General features: G+C 43.6%; 1 protein-coding gene across 9 annotated transcripts in view; it reads left to right on the top strand.

Moving 5' to 3' along the window:
• Positions 1-20,357, top strand: part of robo1 (roundabout, axon guidance receptor, homolog 1 (Drosophila)) — a 218,689-nt gene that overhangs the window by 26,799 nt on the left and 171,533 nt on the right. Inside the window, exon 1 of one of the 9 annotated variants that reach the window (XM_085796055.1) lies at positions 14,757-15,681. The exons of 7 other annotated variants lie outside the window; for them this stretch is intronic. In XM_085796055.1, the coding sequence (XP_085652181.1) occupies positions 15,534-15,681 (148 nt within the window). In that variant the 5' untranslated portion in view covers positions 14,757-15,533. Of the gene's footprint in view, positions 1-14,756; positions 15,682-20,357 lie in introns of those variants that run through there. One more of the 9 variants, XM_085796054.1, reaches the window with a different exon arrangement.

The following is a 20,357-nucleotide window of genomic DNA, read 5'->3' as shown; positions in this document are numbered from 1 at the left end:
GGCTTATAGGACCTCACACATCAAGACGGGCGGCAGTATTCTCAAGGCGGATAAATGCCTAAAAGTCTGTAATTGGAAATCAGGCCTGCTGCCTTTGAGGCTGCTCAGTTAACTACCTAAATAAATAGGATGGCAAGAGTCTAGTGTCACTGACTGCAAATGGGCCTGTTAAGAGTGGGAGAGAAAATGAGAGACCCGCAAGAGACAGAGAGACAAATGGAGAAAATGAGCAACAAGGAGAGAGACTGGCAAATTAGGAGTCAGAGAGACAGAAAGATGGACAGAAGCAGTGACTCTTCACACCTGTAAAGCTTTTATGGCAATTAAGACGTTGTGCACTGTGTGAGAGAATCCTATTAAAGTGCAGGTATTGTGTTTTTCTCCACATTATAGCCTGTCTTGATGTGTGTGCCACAAAGAGGCAGAGGTGAAACAAAGAGGGCAGGCTGGGCGAGTGTGTGAGAGTGAATTTGAAGCTTTATTACCGGCCTATATTGCAGCCCAAATTACAAATCTTGGAGCAGTTATTCCTGCCTCGAGATGTTACTTCAACCCCACGTTAGAGGCAAATCATCCTGTAATGATATTGCTTATTGCAAATGAGGGAAGTGATGGAAGGTAATGAATGAGGCGGGGGTACAATCCGATAAGGCGGCACCTAACTAAGTGGGTCTCTCCTTCTCAACCTTCAGCCAGCCGACCCCGTCTCCCTCCGCACAGACCATTATTCAAACCGTAACAAGCCGATTCATTTAGGCTGTCGGTGAGTAGAATTAGATTCCCGCTTGAGCGACCGTTGAGCAAAACATAAAGATGTTTTCCGCACCAAACATGCAGCATTTACATAATTTCAGCTCAGGGTTGGGGCAGCAATAATAAGTTATGATAAAACTGTCATTAGGGGCAGGAATGTGTGGGGAACAGGAGACGCACAGTTCAAGATTAATATGGGAGCTCACTGCGTTTCTGAAATGTCAGGGGACACAAAATAATGAGACTGGCTTTGTAGGGATAACATACCTGTATGAGCATGCACTTGCCAGTGTGTGTCTGTGTGTCTGTGTGTGCATACATTGCTATGGTTACATCTGTGAGTCTGTGTATACTAATGTTAAGGTCAGAATGTGTGCTCTTTAATGTGTCTCCACCATGTTGCTCTACAGTAAGTGCTCACTGCTCTTACTGTGAGATTACTCATAAAGGAAACTATATTGTAGATATTAAAGGGTGTGCAGGTACAGTTTTGACCTCTTCATCTACAAGTATGTTTGCACACAGCTATCAGAGAGACTTGTACTGTATATAGATTTAAATATAACTGATGTGAGCAAAACTATGCCAACATTTTTAGTCTGTGCATCAAAATGAATGTATGTTAGTATGGGGTGGTGCAACACATGTCACATGTATATTTCCTGGATGATTGTATACTATTTAATTAAATTGTCTTAATATTTAGATTTTGTGATTATTTTCAATATTTTGACTTGACTAATTATTTAATATAGTTAATTATTAAGTATGACTATTATTATTATTATTATTATTATTATTATTGCTATTATTAGTAATAGTAGTAGTGGCACTATTTGTATTATTATTATATATCTGGTTGCTCCCCTTTGTACTGTTGTAGGAATATTTATTGAAGTATTAGCATCAAGATTTTCCATACGTGGAGCCATATAGGAGTAACTAAAAATAGATTGGCCCTGTGTCCTGTGTTTATATCTGTGTTGGCAGAACTGCTTTTTCACCTACAGTATGTTTGGATTATGGGTTGTGCCTTTAACATGATGTCAACTATTTGCAGTTTTATCAGCTCATCACTTTTTTACGAGGATGGCTTCCACTCCCACACTTCCTTTTCTCCAGCGCTTTGCTGATTTGGCAGCTGGTCTTGGAAAAATGGTTGTTAATGGTTATAGAAGCTGTTTAATTAATCAAACAAATAGATGCTACATTGTAGGGAAAGCTTCACAAGGACATGGCATCCAGGTTAATGCACAATTCGTCACAGACAATGTCTTTAAAAAGTGCATTAGATGGACATCGCCTCAGATTTATTCATCTCCAGACAAAGGCAGGAACAGCAGTGAATGGGATGTTTGGCCATTACGGATGCTGCAGGGAGCATTTGTTGTGTGCTCGCTGCCACATTTCACAGAGATGTTCTCCTTCAGAGGAATCAGTCAGCGATGCTTTAACCCCAGGATATAGTTTTAAAATGAATGTGCTCACTTAATGGTCACTTCATTGCTTTATGTGTTATTAGCTTTTGTTCTAACGCACGTGGAATACAGTGTTTAGACAATGACTCTTGTTTCGCTATGGCTCGGTTTCATTCATGTCTGTAAAAATGTCATTTATTCATAAAACAGATATATAACTGTACAATTCCCTTCTCACGGTGTCAGCTCTCCTGTCTCAGCTGTTAGATGGAGTCTCCCTGATCCCACTGAGACTGGGGGCCGGTCTTTGAGCCACAGTAACTAAGGAGTGGACAGTGAGCAGAGACACAGTGTCACCATCACTGGGGGATTGGGGCCGGGCCACAGCCCAATTTAACTAAGATTAATCTCTTCCACTTACTTGGCCTCCTGTGTTCACTTTTGGAGCATGTCTTTTGAGGGGGAGCACTCACCATGACCATTATTTTCATAACCTTTTTGTCATTAAACAACTGGGTCCTGTGTGCCTACTTAGACACAGTGCATTTATAATCCTTATAAAACTGTTGGTGCAGCAATTGTCCTTTTTAGGGAAACATTCCCGACTTCCCGCCACCGGCTCTCTGTCCTTCCTACTGTCCTCGTTTCCCATTGGTCTCCATGTGGTTTAACCTGAGCACGTCTGCTGGCTGGCATTGATGTGCTGCCTCTGAAGCAAATCAAACGTGGAGTCTCGGGCTGTGTCAGGCCGATCTCTCTCTTGACACAGGGCTTTTATTGAAAAAGCTATAGCCCTTTATAGAGAGACTGTCGATTCCAACACAAAGTCAAGATGGCAGTTGCGCAGAATCCATATTTAATAGTGGCAAACGGAGCAAACACAATTGAGGAAAATCAATACTGCTTTCACGTTTGATCATACATCACCTTTCTCTGAACTACTGCTTACCTCTGTCCTTTTGTCTCCCCGAGAGAGAGGCTGTGGATCTCCGGCGATGAATTGTAAACAAACACAGAGCAGTTCCACTTCTCATTGTGGTTTGTGGACACAGAGCTATCGTCGTGCTCAAATACAGTAAGTGGATGTGAAAATGTCAGAATTAAATCCGTCAGTATAATGACAGCGAGATAAAAAAAACTTTTTGCTTGTGGCAAAGATGTGAAAGTGAGCACCAGGAGTAAATTAAATAGTGCTGGAAAAGATGGTCAAACTGCTGGGGAAAATGCTGCTGAAAGAAAATGTAATTTTACTTAGTGCATATTGAGATTTGTGTTTGTCATGGAAGGCCATGTTTTTTACACTGAAAACATGATACAGCCCCTGCAAACACTGCTTTTCTGTGGATTTTTAACCATTGAACCATTGTAAGCTGGATGTTTTGGATGTTAGAGTCAAAGGTTAGTTACAGGGAGATGATGAAACAAATTTCCATCAAATTTTGGGGGTTGGGGGTGAGGGGTCTGGATCTGGATCTGGGTCTCCTCTTTAACTCTTGCTTTGTCCAGCCAGCTTGTTCAGCAGATGGGCTCTGGGCACTGACAGCCACAGCATAGAGCAAGGGTGAAGGATGACTTAGAGAGGACAGTGGGAGGGCACGCACAGGATAACCTGTCGACTCGTGTCACCTGTCTTTGTCTGCCTTTCTCTCTTGCGTGGCCCGGCGCCCCTCCCCCCTCCGCATGCGGCGCTTCAGAGCCCCACAGGTAGCGTGCAGGGTTTGGTGATGAAAGGCCTCAGTAATGGATCTTTTCTATATCCAGGCCCAGCTAAACTGGTGTGACAGCTCTTCCCTCTCCCCAGACTGGGCTTTATATTGTCTCTGTCTGGGAGTGAATACATTTTGAGTGAATGAATTTCATTACAGTCCCTTTTGTGTGTGTGTGTGCATGTGTGTGTTTTCCCTCGCACATGCGCCTTTGTCAACTAGACATGGATTAGGATACATGTTCGTCCAGTTCCCAGGTGGGCTGCAGGATGTGTGTACGCAGTATATCTGTCAGCACTGACCCCAAAAGAGGAGTGTGTGGCAATAGCAAATCCATGATGAATGTAATGGAAAAGCACGAAAAAAAAAGAAGAAAAGAAAAAAAGGCATCGTCAGAATTCACTTCACAGGCAAACAATGCACTTTAACAACCTCCGCACTGCTTTTCCTTGCATGTTTGCTGATGGAGGCGACTTGCAAGTGATGGCGTTTGCGTATTGTATTTTTTCTGGGACCTTGCGTTGAGATTCATGCTGTAGAAAACCATTCCGATGCCAGCAGGGAGATGATTGACATGGGAGCCTTCCTGCTAATGTATAAAAATGTGCTTCTGATCGCTGTTCACTCATGCAGTGGAGCATGCTGGAAAATACCAAGCCCGCCGTGAGCTCCAGGTCCCCCATCGCTGGGCAACTTGTCCCCCGCACCCCCCCCCCCCCCCCCACCAACCCCAACACTCAATCTGGTGTACAAGCCCCCCCTCCATCCCCTGTCTACTATCTTCCAACCCCTCCTCCTACACCCGCCCTCGCCTTGGCATACACACTCTGCTATGCGCTGAAATTCAATCAGATGCTTAATTACATCTTAACACGGGTTCCTACCAGCTGGCTTTATTCCCCTGTTTCTGATTAAAGGGATTAGAAAAATGAAATTTAACAGTGGATTTGCATACTGCTCTAAAAGGGGGACTGGCATGTCTCTGTGGCTGTCTGGCCAGTGTTTGCTGCTCGCGCTCCCTGTAGTCCATCAAATAAGGAAGGAAACACACAAGCTGGCTCACGCCTCCGATTCCGCACAGCGGGTAGAACCAATTACTAGAGATAGCAGCTCGGCCACGTCTCCTTTCTCCACCTCACTTTGAATACGAGAGCCATGATACTCTCTGACACAGGTATTCAGATGCATAAATCATATCAAAAAGCGGCATAAAGGGGAGGCAGGAATGTGTTTCTGTGTATTTCATGGATGTTGAGAGTAAACCGTTTCTGTTGCTCATATCTCCCTGATGAATGGCATACAGAGGAACCGGGTGGCTTTAGGCTTTTTCCTAATGGGGCCAAGTAGGCCCACTATCCAAGCTGTGCAAAGAAAATGGGCCCATTAATCACAGAGCCACCACCATCATCTCCATATGATTATTCTCCTCATGTGTTGGCAAACTCCGTGCTGCACAGGAATTATTGTGACATCCCATGCTATTCTCCACTCTCTCCTCATCCGTTTTCTTTTTTTTTCCCGCTCTCTCCCTCAAAATAACTTGCAGGCTTACTTTTCAACTTAATCCGCCGTCTGTAGCCGAACTAAATCTATCCTGAGAGGAGATCTGGTTACGCATTCACTGTTTATTTTATGCAATTAAAAAGTGATTCTGTTGGAAGTTTGTATTAAAGGGATTAAAGGCTTATTGGTCTGTCAATTCTCAGAGAGAGAGAGAGAGGAAACAGTAGAAACAAGTGGGAAAATAAAGCAGATAGAGGCACATGAAGGAAGAGGAGGAGAGAGAAGGAGAGTCTTCGGTCTTTAACACCAGCATTATGTCAGCATATATGTATGTATTTGCTTTGACCAATTAGCGAACGCTTACCCGATGCCGCCGTTTTGGCAGCGGTTTGGGATCAGTCATTAACATTTTGCTTTTGATGAAGGACACTGTAATTAGTCCCAATGAAACAGCAGGAGGATGTGGTCAAGGGAAGTGCAGCATGAGCAGGTGGACTGGAGATGGAGCTGAGAAGTCTCACAACATGACACTCTACTGCCCTCTTTTGGAAAATGAGTGAAAATCACTTCTGAACTAGAACTGAAGATCCACTTTTGGATTGACATAATGAAACTCAAGAAGACGTATCATTAGAAAAACAAAAAAATGAAACACATTTTAGATTTAAAAAAAAGACAAAACATATAAAGTATCCTGTAGCACCTGCATTAATTAAGACATATGGATGAGTGACATTTGCATGCTTTGTGTTACCATTTAACCATTTTATTTCCTTTCACAAGCTTTTTTTCTTTTCACCATTTCTATTCATTGAATAAGTAGGGAGCTATTTTCAGTCTGAAGTAAACTAACTGATGGACCAGTCTGCTCTGAGTCTCGTTCCCGGGGTTTGAGGTTTAACTTGGTTTACAGTGCCACCTCCTGGACAGATTGTGTATCTCCCTCCCATTACTTCCTGCCCCACACAACAGCAGGTACTAAAGTTTGATTTACAAATAAACATAGCCTCAATATTTTCATTTTATGGGTAAGACAAGCCTGTGTAGTTTTATGGTGTAAATGTTTTATTTGGACGACTTTTGCAGCTCTATCGAGATTCACTCAAGCTTGAGCTGGAAGTTCACTGCAGCACAAAAAGAGGAAAAGAGATGTAGTTCTCTTCAAAGGGCCCCTCTGTGCAACACAAAACACAAAATTTGATAGGAAACCTATTCTCTCTCATACACATGTACTCTCATGAGATAGTTTGTGTATGTGGTGAACATGCATACATATATATATATTTACTCAAGGACGTCTTCTGCTGAGGTTTTTAAAACCGAAAAGTAAATTGAAGGCCAGAAAGTAATAAAAGTAATAACAAAAGTGAAAGTTTCTCTCCCGGTCTCCTAAATCATCTGCTCCCTGTCTGCCTGCATCTCTCACAGCTCTCTGAAACAGAAGGATGATACAAACAAAATAAACTTTGATTTGATTCCTGAGCTGAAATGTTTCAATGTTCATATTTTTCAGTTATAAGATAAGATAAACTTTATTTGTCCTTGACAGGAAACTTGTCTTGGGCACGGGTGCTGACACAGCTGCCTCTGAAAACAACATCATACATCATACATATTCACATACATTTAGATTGCACATAGTAAACACATACACATACACATTTACACATGGAGTAAACATACACATCTACACACACAGGAAGCATAGTGCACATGGTGTACACATTCAACTGCACTATACTATATGTAACAGCGAGATATAGAAGTTAGTATTATTATAAGTTGAACACACTGAATCCGACTGTCCTTGGATCAACTACCACAAATCAGATCACTGTGAGTGTGGGTCTTAGAAGCTTTGCCCCTCTCACCTGATCGGCTCATGGAAGTGTTTGTCCTTGAGGCTCTTGGAGGATACAGGGTTGTGTACATGTATATGCACTGTAAATAATTTATTCCAATCAATCTGCGGTGTAAGTGATCTTGTAGATAGAGAGCAGCGGATTTACAGATCTAATCTAAAAGGGTCTAAATCAGGACCGAGCTTCCAGGTGTCGGTCCAACACCTAAGCCCTGATGTGCCTCAAGTGTCCCCAGACCTTCCCTGGAGTGGAATCAGTGGCCTCTGTATCGACTGAGTGTGACAGTGCCCCCTGCTGGTCGACAGTCATATCACAGGAGCTGACCTCCGCAGCACCCTCCTTTACATCTGCTGTATATTTGGCAGCTCTTTTGAAGCTTGTACAACTCCGCTCTTAATGCTCTAACACCTTTTATATGACACCAGATGTTTCACCTGGTTCTCATCACACAGTCCAGTGGACACGGGCTGCAACAGACGGCTCTTTAGAGACACATTGAAACAGAGGCGCGGGACATTAAAAGAAGCAGATCCTCCGTTATGACACTCCCATAATCGTGAATGAGTCACATTTACACTGAGGGTTATGTGATTATCACCCATGTACTTGGGGGAAAGCCAGCGCCAATGTGTCTGGATTCAGATGGCGAAGCCCCGTGGGTTTTGTGTGGCCTCCGGACCGCAACACCATTCTCCACAAGGGAGGGAAGGATGGAGGGAGGGTGGTGGTGGTGCAGGTGTCTTAAATACAACCTCACTGAAGGGAACGCTGCACTGATAACAGACTTTTTCAGGCACATCTTTAGCATAATTAAGAGCTCCCGTCTGTGTGAACAAAAGCACATTTTTTGAAAAAGCGATAGCAAATGTGCCGCTGCTATGACTGTGGACTGGGTGTTGGGGTCAGTACCTTTACAAGAGAGGGACAGAAAGAGAGATTCAACTGTGCAAGACGTTCAGTAAACTGAGCTTTCATAGCTCCCAGGTTTTCTTCTGTGCCACACTTTATGAAAACACCTGTTTACTGTAAATGCCAGTGTAAGATTTCCTTTGTTACTTTTGAGCGCATTGCCTCTGAAGCCAGTTATTTGATTACCTAGAGGAATTGTCTGTGGATAGAGTGCAGGTAGATATGATAAATATGAGAGTAAGTAAGGGGAACTTTAGGTTGATATGGAAGAAGGCATACTGTATGTATTTATGGTATTTACGCAAAAGAAGCAATATGTACAGGAAGCATGAGGCACTGAGAGTACAGAGAGAGAGAAAGAGAGATGTAGCGCCTAATGCTGAGTGTTCAGGAGTGGTTATGGTCCAGATGGCCCTGCAGCAACAGCAGCTGTAAATCACTGTGTGTTGTGCATTTTGTACGATAGTGCTGCAGGCTGGAATCTCACTGCAAGGTGAGACCGCTGACGACAGCCATTACGGGGAATGAAAGCAGGACTTTAGTTGGGGGGGGGGGGGGGGCAAATGGCTTTAGCCCTGTTTGTCTCTATAACAAGAGCAGATGCTGGTGTCAGTGCAGCAGTTCATCATAGAGAAATCCTCTGATACAAACAACAGTTGTTTGTTGTTCAGTCTGTTTCTCTCGGTGTCAAGTCTCCTGCAGACTCCAGATCTCATTAAAGATTAGTACCACTTCACTGAATAATGAATATTTGTTAAAGTCAGCAAGTTTGAGTTTGATTTTTTAAACTTCCATTTTATTTCTTACTATGCTGGCATAGAAAAAGCAGAGGAAAGTGACATGTAGTACAGTATTTTCTCAAAAGCGGCCTGCATCAGAATCACAGTCACAGCAAACCTCCAGGAAGTCTTGAATTATTGTAACACAAATACAGAAAGCCTTTTACATGTGAATTCACCATGTCATTTCCTGGGAAAATTGGAAATAGGAGAGAACATAAGAAAACAACACATCTCAAATTGCAGCTCCAGCTGAAAGTAGGTACGAGGTGTTTCTTCCCCCCCTGTGTCTTTGTGAGTGTTCACATGTGTCACTCCCCCCCTGCACACATTAACCTTCAGCCAGGTCCCTCCCGCGACTTCTCATTGATTGGAGAGAGGTGAGGGGGAGGCTGTGCGTGTATTGGAGAAGACAGATAGAGGTCTGGAGGTGTGGGTGGGACGGTGGTGTTGATTGAGTGGGCCATCGTAACCTGGCCATGCAGGGAATGCTGGGTGTGGTCCTGTTTATCGTCCTCCGTACATGCTGAACATAACTCATTCAGAAGCAGCGGGGGGCTCTGCGGCAGATGGACGAATGTGTTTCCAAGAACAGTTCAGAGTTACCACACTCCCCCCAAAGAGCTTGCACACACACACACACACACACACACACACACACACACAGCAGTGTAGAAGATCCAACGCTGAACTGTATTTACAACCTGTAGATTGGATGTCACTGTGCTGCGTGTCATGCAGTAACTCTTACCTTGGGCCTATAAATGTGGATGGATCCTGATTTCTCATGTGCACTCTTGAGGTTGAGACAGTAATGAAATATGAATGGGTTAAAAAAAAAAAAAACTCTTTCATCTCACAGTGTTTCTGTACAACCGGATTCCTGATGGCTAATTTATGCTACATCTGCCTTTCTCGAAAACACTTAAGATTCTAATCAAATGCACTGGTAAATATTATACAGAAAGTTATTGTACTGTAAAGTTACACAAGCACATTTTCAGATTTAATAGGCTCGATTTAGCAAATTTGCAAAGGGAACAATTATTATAACAGTTTATGTGCTACAACAGTACACATTTAATACCACTCCCAGTAAAGCAGTGAGCTGATATCCTGAAGTTTATGATGGAGGTGGAAAATACAGTTCATGGCGGGTGCTACTCATTTAAAGGGGTAGTGGACACACGTTTGCTTTATTTTTACATGAGAAGATTGAGACCACAGGCAGCACTGTAATGCTGTGACTATACTGTTGCCTCATAGCAAGAAGGTTCTGGGTTCGATTCCCTAGCCTGGGGCCTTTCTGGCCTGTCTGAAGTTTGCATGTTCTCCCAGTTCTTGCTTGGGTTCTGTCTGTGTTCTCTGGCTTCCTCCTACAGTTGGTTTGTCTCTATATGTGGCCCTGTGATAGACTGGTGACCTGTCCAGGGTGTAACCTGCCCCTAGACACGTCACCCCCTTCCCATGTCCCTATAAGCAGTATAGACACCACTCTCATGTATGTTAGGCTGTTAGCTTAGCCAGCTGGAAACAGGAGGAAACAACAAGCTACTAACCCTCTGTCTAAACTCCACCTGCCGGCGCCTAAACAATATATTGAACCGAAAAAAGAAGATACTGTAATTGGGTACAAGCTGTGGGTTCATCTTGAGTGCTGGCACCGAATCAAAAACTATTCTTTTTGAAGTTCAACAGTAGAAAGTCAGAGCTTCAAGTTCTCCAAATTAGATTTCAGACTCCGCTGCGGTTCGTCTCCTTGTCGACCAGCTTTTTTCTTCCTCTTTGCCTTGTGAGTGGCAGAAAGAGGGTGCCAGTCCCCTCCAAACACTCACTATGCTCCAAGCTGTGTGCTAGTGTCCAGCCCTCCGCCTGTTCATCCCAGCTGGGTGTCTTTGTACCACCCATCAACCCTGCTGTCACATCATGCAGGCAGAGCCGAGAGGGGGCAGAATCCCAGCCTCACGAACATCATACTCACATGAGGGGGAGACAGGCGCAATATGAAGGGGATCTAATTTTTTTGCTATATGGTGGCTGGATTTTGAGAGATACAAGCGCTGAAAAAAACGCAGTGTAATCTACAATTATATTTTTTCTGTGAGCTCTTTTGCTTGAAAAAAAATACATATCAGACTGAAGAAAGTGATGTTATTGCAGTTGAAGTTTACAGAGGAAATTACAGTAAACGTTGTAAACATTCTGCCACCACCTTGACCACGGTTTATTATGTACAGCAAGATGTCAGCTGGTAAATCATTTTCATGTGCAAGGTCACTGAGAGAATATTTTTTTCAGAGTGTAAGAGTAAGATGTGCATCTTCCTCCCTTCAGCTCTTGAGGCCATTCAACACCATTAGGCAGCACTATTAGCCAGGCAGAACACACACAACCCACTGTTGCAACACTTACACAAGTACAAGGACGTAACACTAATGCTAAGCATTTTAATACTTTTCTAAGCATAAGCATTTTATCATGCTCACTCCTGGGGTTAGTCATTTGAACTGAGGTTTGAGGATTGCAGAGGTGAGCACTTCTTCAGGCAGGCAAGTCTGTAGCTGCACAGCACAGTCAAGTGAATGAGCTGTAGCTGTTACACAAAGGGTGGGGTTTGATAGTGTTTTCACTCTCAGGTTTGCAGCGCTGTGCTGAATATAGTGGAGTCTCTGGAGACTCCTGACAAGGATCCCAGGGAAGACTGTGTTGCAGTTTTTTAGCCTTGAGGGCTGGCTCCTCTGTATCCGGGGTTAAAATTGGGATAGAGTCTGGAAGGAGGCTTTAGCAGGATTACATGTAGTTCTCAAAGGTTAATTGTGCATCTAGCCTTACACCAAGACCAGTGGCAGAGGTGGAGAAGCGCTGCTTTTATCACAAACGCAGATCTACATGTCATTGGGCAGCGTGCGACCTAGTATTTGAATAAATGTGCCTCGTATTTGCTTTCATCCTGTTGAGGCAGTTTTTTTGTTGTTTTTTTGTGACACAATATTAGCTACTGTGGCTCAGCATGAGGCAGCTCATATGTTTTTTTTTAGTATGCAAATTCAAAGACAGTTCATGCTTATTGTTGACACAAACAGCTGGGAACGTGTAGAGGATGACAAGATAAGGCAGAGTTTCGACCCTGCAGAGCACCGCAGCTGACAAGGCGTTTGTAGAGTCTGTGAGTTCTGCCAGATGCAGTTTATAAATGGAGATAAACAAGTGCAGGGTGGTGCCAGAGATGAGCAGTGTACAGAGTTATGAAGGTGCAAAGAAAGTCTGTCTTATATATTTCTCTACTTCATATTTCCCCAGTGTCCAGATGGGTGGTTAAAACCAGCACAACTTGAAAGTGAAAAACACTCCTAGCATTGTTAGTTACAGTAGTGTCATGGTAACCAGCTGTGAACTCTAATGATAATTAGCCAAAGTGCCACAGCCAGTCACCGTGTGTGATTATGTGAGTGAGTTGGAGTCATTTGTTCTACGATATATGTGTGTGATCTATTTGCACGCTGTCATGAAGCAGCCACACAGCTGTGTGGTGCTTGTTTGCTATAGCTGAAGTTACACAATGGTTCATGTTAAACACACAGAACACAGCCACAGAATTAAATTTGCAAAGCAATGTTTATGTATTAATGCATATTAGATTTACAAGATTGTGATTAATATACATCTCTAAATCTATAAATAATACAGTGAATACATATGGAAGCATGTTAGCAACAGCATTTTGCTGCAAAATGAGTGAATGGGTGCAATTTGAATTGTAAAGCAGCCTGAAAGGGAAGTGCACAGAAACAAGCATCACACATATGCAGCTCAGCAAGGTTACCACATGTCAGTGGCAGATGTGTCATCAGAGGATCATGCTGATTCTTGCTGTTTGCACAGAACAAAAGAAAAGCGCTTAAGTCTATAATAACTGTGCTGAGACTGGCGTGATCATCTTTGGTCAATTTTCTCTATGACAAAGAAAGTCATTTATGCATTGTTTATTTTATTTTTTTTTTTGGTTACCGAACATGTTATCCACCTTGGCTGTCTGACAACATGAAGCTAATCTCTTTCTCAGGATGCATAACAAAGATACCCTTCACCTTAAAAGCACACACATGAGGCTACCTGGAGACAGTTTGCAAATGCTACCTCTCGTTTCCCCCGCCCCGCGCCATTTTTTCTCTCCCTGCAGTGGATTTACATGGCATTGTCCAAGTCTCTGAGCTGTTGGCATTACCAGTGACATTTTGCAGGTAGAAGGAGTGTTAGATTGGCGTCCTGAGGGGTTGAAGTGGCCCGTCCTCACTGCAGTGGTAATTATTCCAGAGGCCTAATCATTAGAGAGCTGTTTTAATCAGACTTCCATCAGTGGCTAATGTAATGTGATTAATTACATCTCCAGGAGCATGGTCCTTAAGGGCCACTACATCAGGATTACATGACTGACAAATAGGGGCTCCTGGTGAGCCATCGTCGGCACTGTTTGACAAAATAAGAACATCAGGTAATCAGACTTCATCTGGGTCTGCTATATATAGCAGGAGACTTGTACAATATATCTCACAACGGCTTGTGACACAAAGGATTCAGCAAACAAGTCAATATACCGATTTATGTCTTCCTCAAGTTGACCCGGCACACTGTAAATTCTCAGTCATTTGGATTACATTATGTTTGTTCAGGGGCAGTTTACACTCGGTAATGGAATTTTACACAACGGTAATGAAGGGCATATGAGAGGGACACGGGACAGAGCAGAGGGGGGAGGTGCTGCTGACACCTCCACTTTCCCACGTTAACCTGCACTCACCTGCCTCCTGACAGCCCGGGCAGGCGGAGGAAACAAGCAGTGTAACTCTAAACCCAGACTTGCTGAGCTTGTTTTTTTTTTGTTGTTGCTTTTTTCAAAAATGGTATTTGTGGTGTGTGCCTGCCTCTGTGCATGCATATGTGTACACATACTTAATATATAGTTGTGTTGCACATTTTAAAGACAAGTTAAATTATGCATATTAAAGATTCTTCGGTGAAAGGAAAAAATGACCTTTATATTTATTGTTGTCTCTTTCAGAGTGTGTGTGAATCAGCCAAAGTTGTTTAAACTCTTACTTTCAAAACCTTTTGAAACCTATAGCACAATGTTGTTGTCACAATGAAGCCAATCACAATCAAGCTCATTAAAAACCTGCAGTGCATGCAAAGCAAATTAGATTGGATTAGATAAATTAGATTCAACTTTAAACAATGACCTGAAATGTGATACATCAGTCTCCCTTTGATTCTGATTTCATGATAGGAAACTATAAACTACAGTAGGTGACAGTCTAAGTGTTTGTCGGTTCTGTAAAGCTGATATTATTCAGACAACCTCTCTAACACTCTGATGTAGGTATTAATTTGCGTCACTAACAGATTTACTGTCAAACACATAACAAACACCCAGTCAAACTGGTCTTTGTGCTTGTCTACACAGGTGTGTGCTGTGGTGATTGGTCGGTTGGGGCAGGCGGGTGCACAGTGGTGTTTTTGTTTTTATATCTGAGAAGACATTGTGTTGCTTTAATCCTGTTTCAGTAGCACACACAGATCACACAGTTTAAAGCACAGGTTACAGCCGTTGATCTCATCCAGGCTGTGGGGAGTCTGCGATAAAAATACATGCATCATGGCCACGCAAAAGCACAAGAGCCGTTGCACTTGGAAAATTGCTATTCACACACACATACTGTACACACCCACCCCCCCACACGCTCGTCTCACTAAGTCTCTCTCCTCCACCTCTCCCTCCCTCCTTTGCTTCGTAGATGCACTCTCTCTCTCTCCCCCTCTCTCTCTCTCAGATGCTCTGTTGACAAAGTCAAGGCTGCTCTGTGGTGAACTATCTGTGATTTATTTCTTATTTTCATATCAACACTGCCTCATGTGATGTGAGACGGGTGGTAGTTGGACGGATAGAGAGGGAGAGAGAGAGAGAGACGGAGGACACACATGCGTTCACACACACACTCCTGGACATACTCACTTACTCACTCAGTCAGTGCCTGGTGTGGGTGACAAGAGTTGGCTGCCGCTGCTGGATCAGTGATGCGTCACCGTCACTGTCACCGGTCCGCACTGTGACCTGGACAACTTCTGCCTTGCGAGAGGAACAACATTTTGCGTCCGCCTGTGCTATCTCTGCTCATGGGAACTATTACCACTGAGGTCAGTCTGAGGCTTTGAGCAGAACTGCAATAAATACCTCCTTAACTCCAAGAAGCACTGAAAAGAGGAAGAAGAAGAAAAAAAAAAGTCAAGATCAATATTTCAGAGTGAAGCTCCAGAAATCCAGGCTTACTTTTTTTGCCTGTCTACCAGTGCTGGAATTACAGCCTGTGAAGCTTTTGCTCTCAGAGGGATCAGTCCAATCCCCCAGGAGGAAGGAGGGGTGTCTGCTGCGAGTGTATGACCCCCTCTGGGGCTTCAGTGCTGTGGACCAGGGCGAAATCTCCAGGGGGACGCGGAGGAGGGACGTGTTGTTATTGTTTTGGATCTCTCCATGCAGCTGCGTGGGATATGACCGTGGAGTGTGGTACAGCTCTCCCCGTGGCCCTCAGCTTTCTGCTGTAGCCCCCAATGCAAGCTACAGAGGCAGCCATGGCCCGCGGGCAGATGCCCCTGCTGCTGGCGCTGGTGCTGATGGAGGTCCTGTGTGGGGTCTGTGTACCAGGGGACGGATCGGGGAAGTACAAGGGAAGCTGGAGGTGGAAAGGTGACAGGAGCCGTGAGTAACTCCTCCTCCCTCTTCTACACTTAAGTTGCTCTCCTCCTTCGTTTCCTCTCTCCCTCTTGCACTTTCTCAGCCTGTGAGAAGAGCAGCAGGGTCACATATCTATTTTTTCTCCGTCCTGCGCTTTGTTTTATTGTTCATTTTCTCTCCCTGGACTTGTGAAGCAAGATCCGGGAAGCTCTAAACACTGTGTGCCTCTTTGATTACACTGGTTGCTGTTGGAGTCTCAGCTCATTTCTCTGTAGCTGGCACCTGGATATGAGAATGAAATAAATCTTCTATATGAGGCCAGCGACCTTGGCATGTGTTGCCAGCTTTAAGAGGTATCAATATGTGCGTGGCTGTGAAAGTGCCGCCCTGCTGTTGGATTTGCTGCGAGTTGCAATTCATAGTTTATTAACGCGCTTCTTTCTCTCAGCATCACTCTCATATTCCTGCATGAATATCTCAGAGTCTCATTCGTAGTCATTAATTGATCAGCGTTGAGTTGTAAAAAGCTACTCAGAGTGATGGGGCTGCCTATTTCCTCAGTGTAAAAGCTTACTGTAGCTCTGAGTGAGTTCATTACATATGCTGACACATGAGTGCATGGATGTTGGGAGGAGAGAGGATGTTGAAAATGAGCGGAGAGCTGTGGTCTGTCCAGGACGTCGCTGCCGTCCCCGGGCTTTTGGCTGCAGGCTAATGGGATTGTTTGGCATGCCACTACTGCTTGACGCTGAGTGATGAAGTGGGAAGTGTGTCCTTTTGTGTCCGTCCCCTCAGTGGAGGTTAAAGGGAGATCGCTATCTTGATACAGTTCCAAGATTAAATGACTGGAATGGGATGGAGGAGGCACTAAGTCAACCCAGAGCAGGTCATTTGCCTTCCCAAGGAGGCAGAAGCCAGTCCTAGGGTGCCACGGAAAGTGCTATCCTTTGCAGGTTTAGATGGCAAGGACAGCGGAAGCCTTGAGGTTCTTGAGGATGCAGTGGTTAATTCTGAATAGTGCAATAGTTGTCTCTCAGTTTACTATCAGTGTTGAAATCAATGCTGCTCAACGACGAGGTTCAGCGAGTAGAGGACCAGGAGGAAATGTTGGTGCAAACATTTGCTGCTGAAACAAAATCCTGGAATCTATGGTATCTTGAATTGATGAGATTTTTTCCATGATTAAAGCAGAAGTAAGCGATATTTTTGTGTTAATATAAGTCTTAAATAGTTATATCTTCCGACAGCAATCACTTACATAGAGTGTTTGGACCGAAACACGGGTCTGTCAGTCACTCTGCTCTGCTCTGAGCCGAGGAGAAAACTTTTCTCGTATCTTACAAGTTTTATCCAATGAGGAGAGAGAACGGCATGAAGGGCTGTGTGTGCAGCCAAGGGATGTGTGTGAATGTGGTAATGTAGGGACGAGGACCCATAGATCCATGACGAGGGCGGGGGCTGCTAACTCCATCGGCTGACAAGACGTTATGGTGCCTTCAAGGCAACCCGCCGTAACTCGTGTTTTTCCGACCTGTGAAGTCGTACCAGTTCGATTTGGTATGAGTTCACGGGTCGGAAGTTACAAGTGGCCGTTATAGTGCACTTTCACAGGTAAAACAGGTCGGAAAAACACGAGTGGGTTTGCCTGGAACGCTACAAAGTCGTAAGTCGTGACGTGAAGCTGTAATTTACGGTTTCAAAAGCCTGCCTGGAACGCAGCATTAGCCAAAATGACCAGATCGCTTACTTCTGCTTTAAAAATAATATTGAGCTTAGTCAACACCCAAATGCGGTTAGATCAAATACTCAGGCGACCCACTCCATGCCAACACCAAATAATTCTGGCTGACTGAATGTTGTCAGTCAAATGAATCACACTGCTGTCAAGTTTGTTTTCTGTAGCTATGTCAGACAGACAGTCATTAGGTGTATACTGTGAGCCTATTGTGTGTTCACATTTTGAAAAATCAAGTTATCAGAATGAGCGATTTGCTATGTAGCACCGGATAGCACCAGTGACGGTCCATAACCAAAAAAGCTGTCCAGGTTTATAATGATACCACCCACCCTCAACCCATCATTTGTTTTGATGCCATCATGAAGGAGCCTCGGGGTTCCCCTAGCCAAAAAAAGCAGTGGTCATCCTGAACAAGAGCATCTCCATCCGAAATCTCTGAGCCAATAAAACTGCTGCTGTGGTTTATACAGTATTTATTTCATGTGCTTATGTGTTTTTGTGCTGGTAGTGTCCAGTTGTTGTTGTATGCTGACTGTCAATGTGCCAAAGGCAAATATCCACTGTGTTTTAAACCATTGGACAATAGAGCCTTCTTATCGTATCTTATCTCTTATGCTCTGACAACAATCTCTTGATTACTGAGGTACTGATACTAGAAAAAAAAAAAAAAAAAAAAAACAACCAAGAAGCATAATTATTCCAGGCAGGTTCTGGAGCTGTGTCTGTGATTTATGGATGACAGACATAATTGTATACTTGGAAAGTGCACACTGAATTAGAAAATATGTGTCTGTGTGTTTAACTTTGAGTCATTTTTGCACAGTGTGAGTCTTGGGTATGGCTGATGAGTAGTTATGTTTGTTGCGTGAGTGTTTTTGTGACAGTTGAGGGTCCTGTCACTATGCCTCCAATTGACCATGCGCCCTGACTACTTGGCCAAGGGGATGTCCCTTTGGTCAAGTGGTTAGCGTGCATGACTCTTACCCGGGAGTCTGGGGTTTGAAGCTTGCCCAGGCCCTCTTCACCTTGCCACATTTTGATATAATGACACGTGACATGAGCGACCCGCAGCCACTTTCATTGTGTGGGAAAAAGGGCTGAGACCCCTTTCAGAGAATAAAACCTTGATTTGTAGCTGTTGATCAAACACAGGGGAGATGAGGAGAGAGAGAGAGTTCTCTCCTCTGACCTCAACCTCTGCTCACTTGACCCGGAGACATTATACAATACTTACCACAAAGGCTGGCCTGCATTCTCCCTGTAAATCAACTTTATTGATAACATGTGCATTTTTACAACTTCTGTGTTATAAATTCATAGTGTGGTTAGGAGCTCCAGGTCTGTGTCATCCTTTACTTGAACCAGCACCTTCCTATAACCCACTCTGTTAACAGTCATGGAAACACAGGTGTGCAGTGCAGCTTCAGATTACAGCTCTGAATCCAGGAACACACTCCAGACTTTGTTTACAGTCTTCTAACAAAAACCTGCCATGCAAATCGTTGATAGTGCAACTGTAACTACAAGGTGTTTCCATCTTTTAAAGCTGCTTAACTGTTTTTATGTTACCATTGGATCAAATTACGATGTGTGTGTCTCTGTCCCACAACCTCGCTGTTTTGGTTTTCTGTCATTATGCAGGCAGCTGTTGGCAGCAGAAAACATAATGGAGGATTTAGCTGCGGAGCTTACAGCAAAGCTAACAATGGTTTGAATATTGGACCTCAGTTTGCTTGGTGATCCTAAATTAATACTAGTGTTGCTCCATATCAGCCTAATGTGTAAATACACAATTGTTTGCCAACAGGTTTGTATGCCAAATTAAAAGCTGATGTCCATTTTGTGTTTACTGCAAATCAGTTTTATGGTGCTCAATGTACGTTTTGCTGTTGCTTCATAGCCAGCAGAACATCAAATTTAATTTCTTTACTCACTAAGTCCATTACCTAGTTCTGGAAAGTGACAGCAGTGTTAGCTGTTGCTCCTATTTCTATCACTTTTTTACTGCCACCAAGCATTGTCTTTTGGCCTCTTGCCCTCTTGGCAGTGCTACAAGACATGATGGTTTGGTGCTAGGTGCTTAGCAGCTTAGCAGGTAGGCCTACACAGAGTGTGACATGAAAATCAAGATGATATTACTTGTATCTGGGACTAAAATGCAGATTAAAATTTTCCCACAGTATTCCTCCATATATTGTCAACCCATTCATTGTATGTGACTTTTAAGAGGAACAAATCTGATTTGGAAGACACTGCTCTGCTTAACATGAAAATTGAATTTTGACATTATTAAAAATTGCCTTATTCATTTTTTTTGTGTTGCCCCAGCCCATGTTGTGATAAAATCACCGCAACCTTTCTCCTGTGGCAGTGTCATATTGATGCTTTCTAATCTTGTCACTTTATGCAACATATAGGGAAAGAAAGCACACACACACACACACACACACACAAAGAAACACAAAAACCTGAAACATCACCTATAAAACTGTGTATCTGTTGTATCTATTGGATACTGGACGTGGGCTGCAGTCTGCACTCTGATGTTCTCTGTGGCAGCCCACAAAGAATAGGTGATATGCATGAGGGCAACTTGCAGATAGAAGTGATAATGTCACCAGCTATTAGTTCCCAGCTGTGACTAAATGTCTTCATATACAGTGAAAGGCAGAGCACCTCTGTCCAGCAAAACACAATGTGCACTTTTATAGCTCATGTAGACACGTGTGTGCGCGGACACACATACACACACACACACATCCCTGTGTCCTATAGTCTCTCTTTCACACATACACACAGAATATTGCAGGTGTTTAACTGTGTGTACGTGATAAGTAAAATATCACATTTTCTGTATCCTCAAGTCCACAGATCTGTATCTGCAGTCCTTTCCTTTAAAGGACGATGTTGGAATTTGCCAACTATCGAATTCATCCTTCATTGTACTGTCTACCTATATCAT

Source organism: Trachurus japonicus, chromosome 13 (assembly GCF_045865225.1).
Source record: "Trachurus japonicus isolate A0001 chromosome 13, Traja_1.0".
NCBI lineage: Eukaryota > Metazoa > Chordata > Actinopteri > Carangiformes > Carangidae > Trachurus > Trachurus japonicus.
Note: the sequence above shows the minus strand (reverse complement) of the source record. Positions and strands in the feature narration are given on the sequence as shown.